A 232-nucleotide genomic window follows, 5' to 3' on the forward strand; every position below is an offset into this window, starting at 1 on the left:
TCTCCCGCCCCGCGCGGCTCCTCCTTCCTGCCACCCTCCAGCACCACCACCTCGGCCAGCCCGTCGTGGGTCCTGCTCCTCACCATCCCCGTCGTCGGAGCCGAGCTCTTCCCATCCCCTTTGTTTTTGATCCCAAAAATGCTGGGCATGGTGCCACCCGATTTCCTCTTCTTGAATAATTTGAAAGCAGCTTTATTAATCTTCCCCGACGGCGGCGGCTCGGCGGCCGGCG

At 62.1% G+C, this 232-nt stretch overlaps 1 protein-coding gene across 1 annotated transcript in view; it reads right to left on the bottom strand.

Moving 5' to 3' along the window:
• Window positions 1-232, bottom strand: part of Amer2 (APC membrane recruitment protein 2) — a 2,484-nt gene that overhangs the window by 2,060 nt on the left and 192 nt on the right. Inside the window, exon 2 of the mRNA XM_010607498.2 lies at window positions 9-231. Within this exon, the coding sequence (XP_010605800.1) occupies window positions 9-231 (223 nt within the window). The remainder of the gene's footprint in view (window positions 1-8; window position 232) is intronic.

The sequence above is a fragment of the Fukomys damarensis genome, unplaced genomic scaffold, assembly GCF_012274545.1.
Source record: "Fukomys damarensis isolate Sample0158 unplaced genomic scaffold, DMR_v1.0_HiC HiC_scaffold_38, whole genome shotgun sequence".
Lineage (NCBI taxonomy): Eukaryota > Metazoa > Chordata > Mammalia > Rodentia > Bathyergidae > Fukomys > Fukomys damarensis.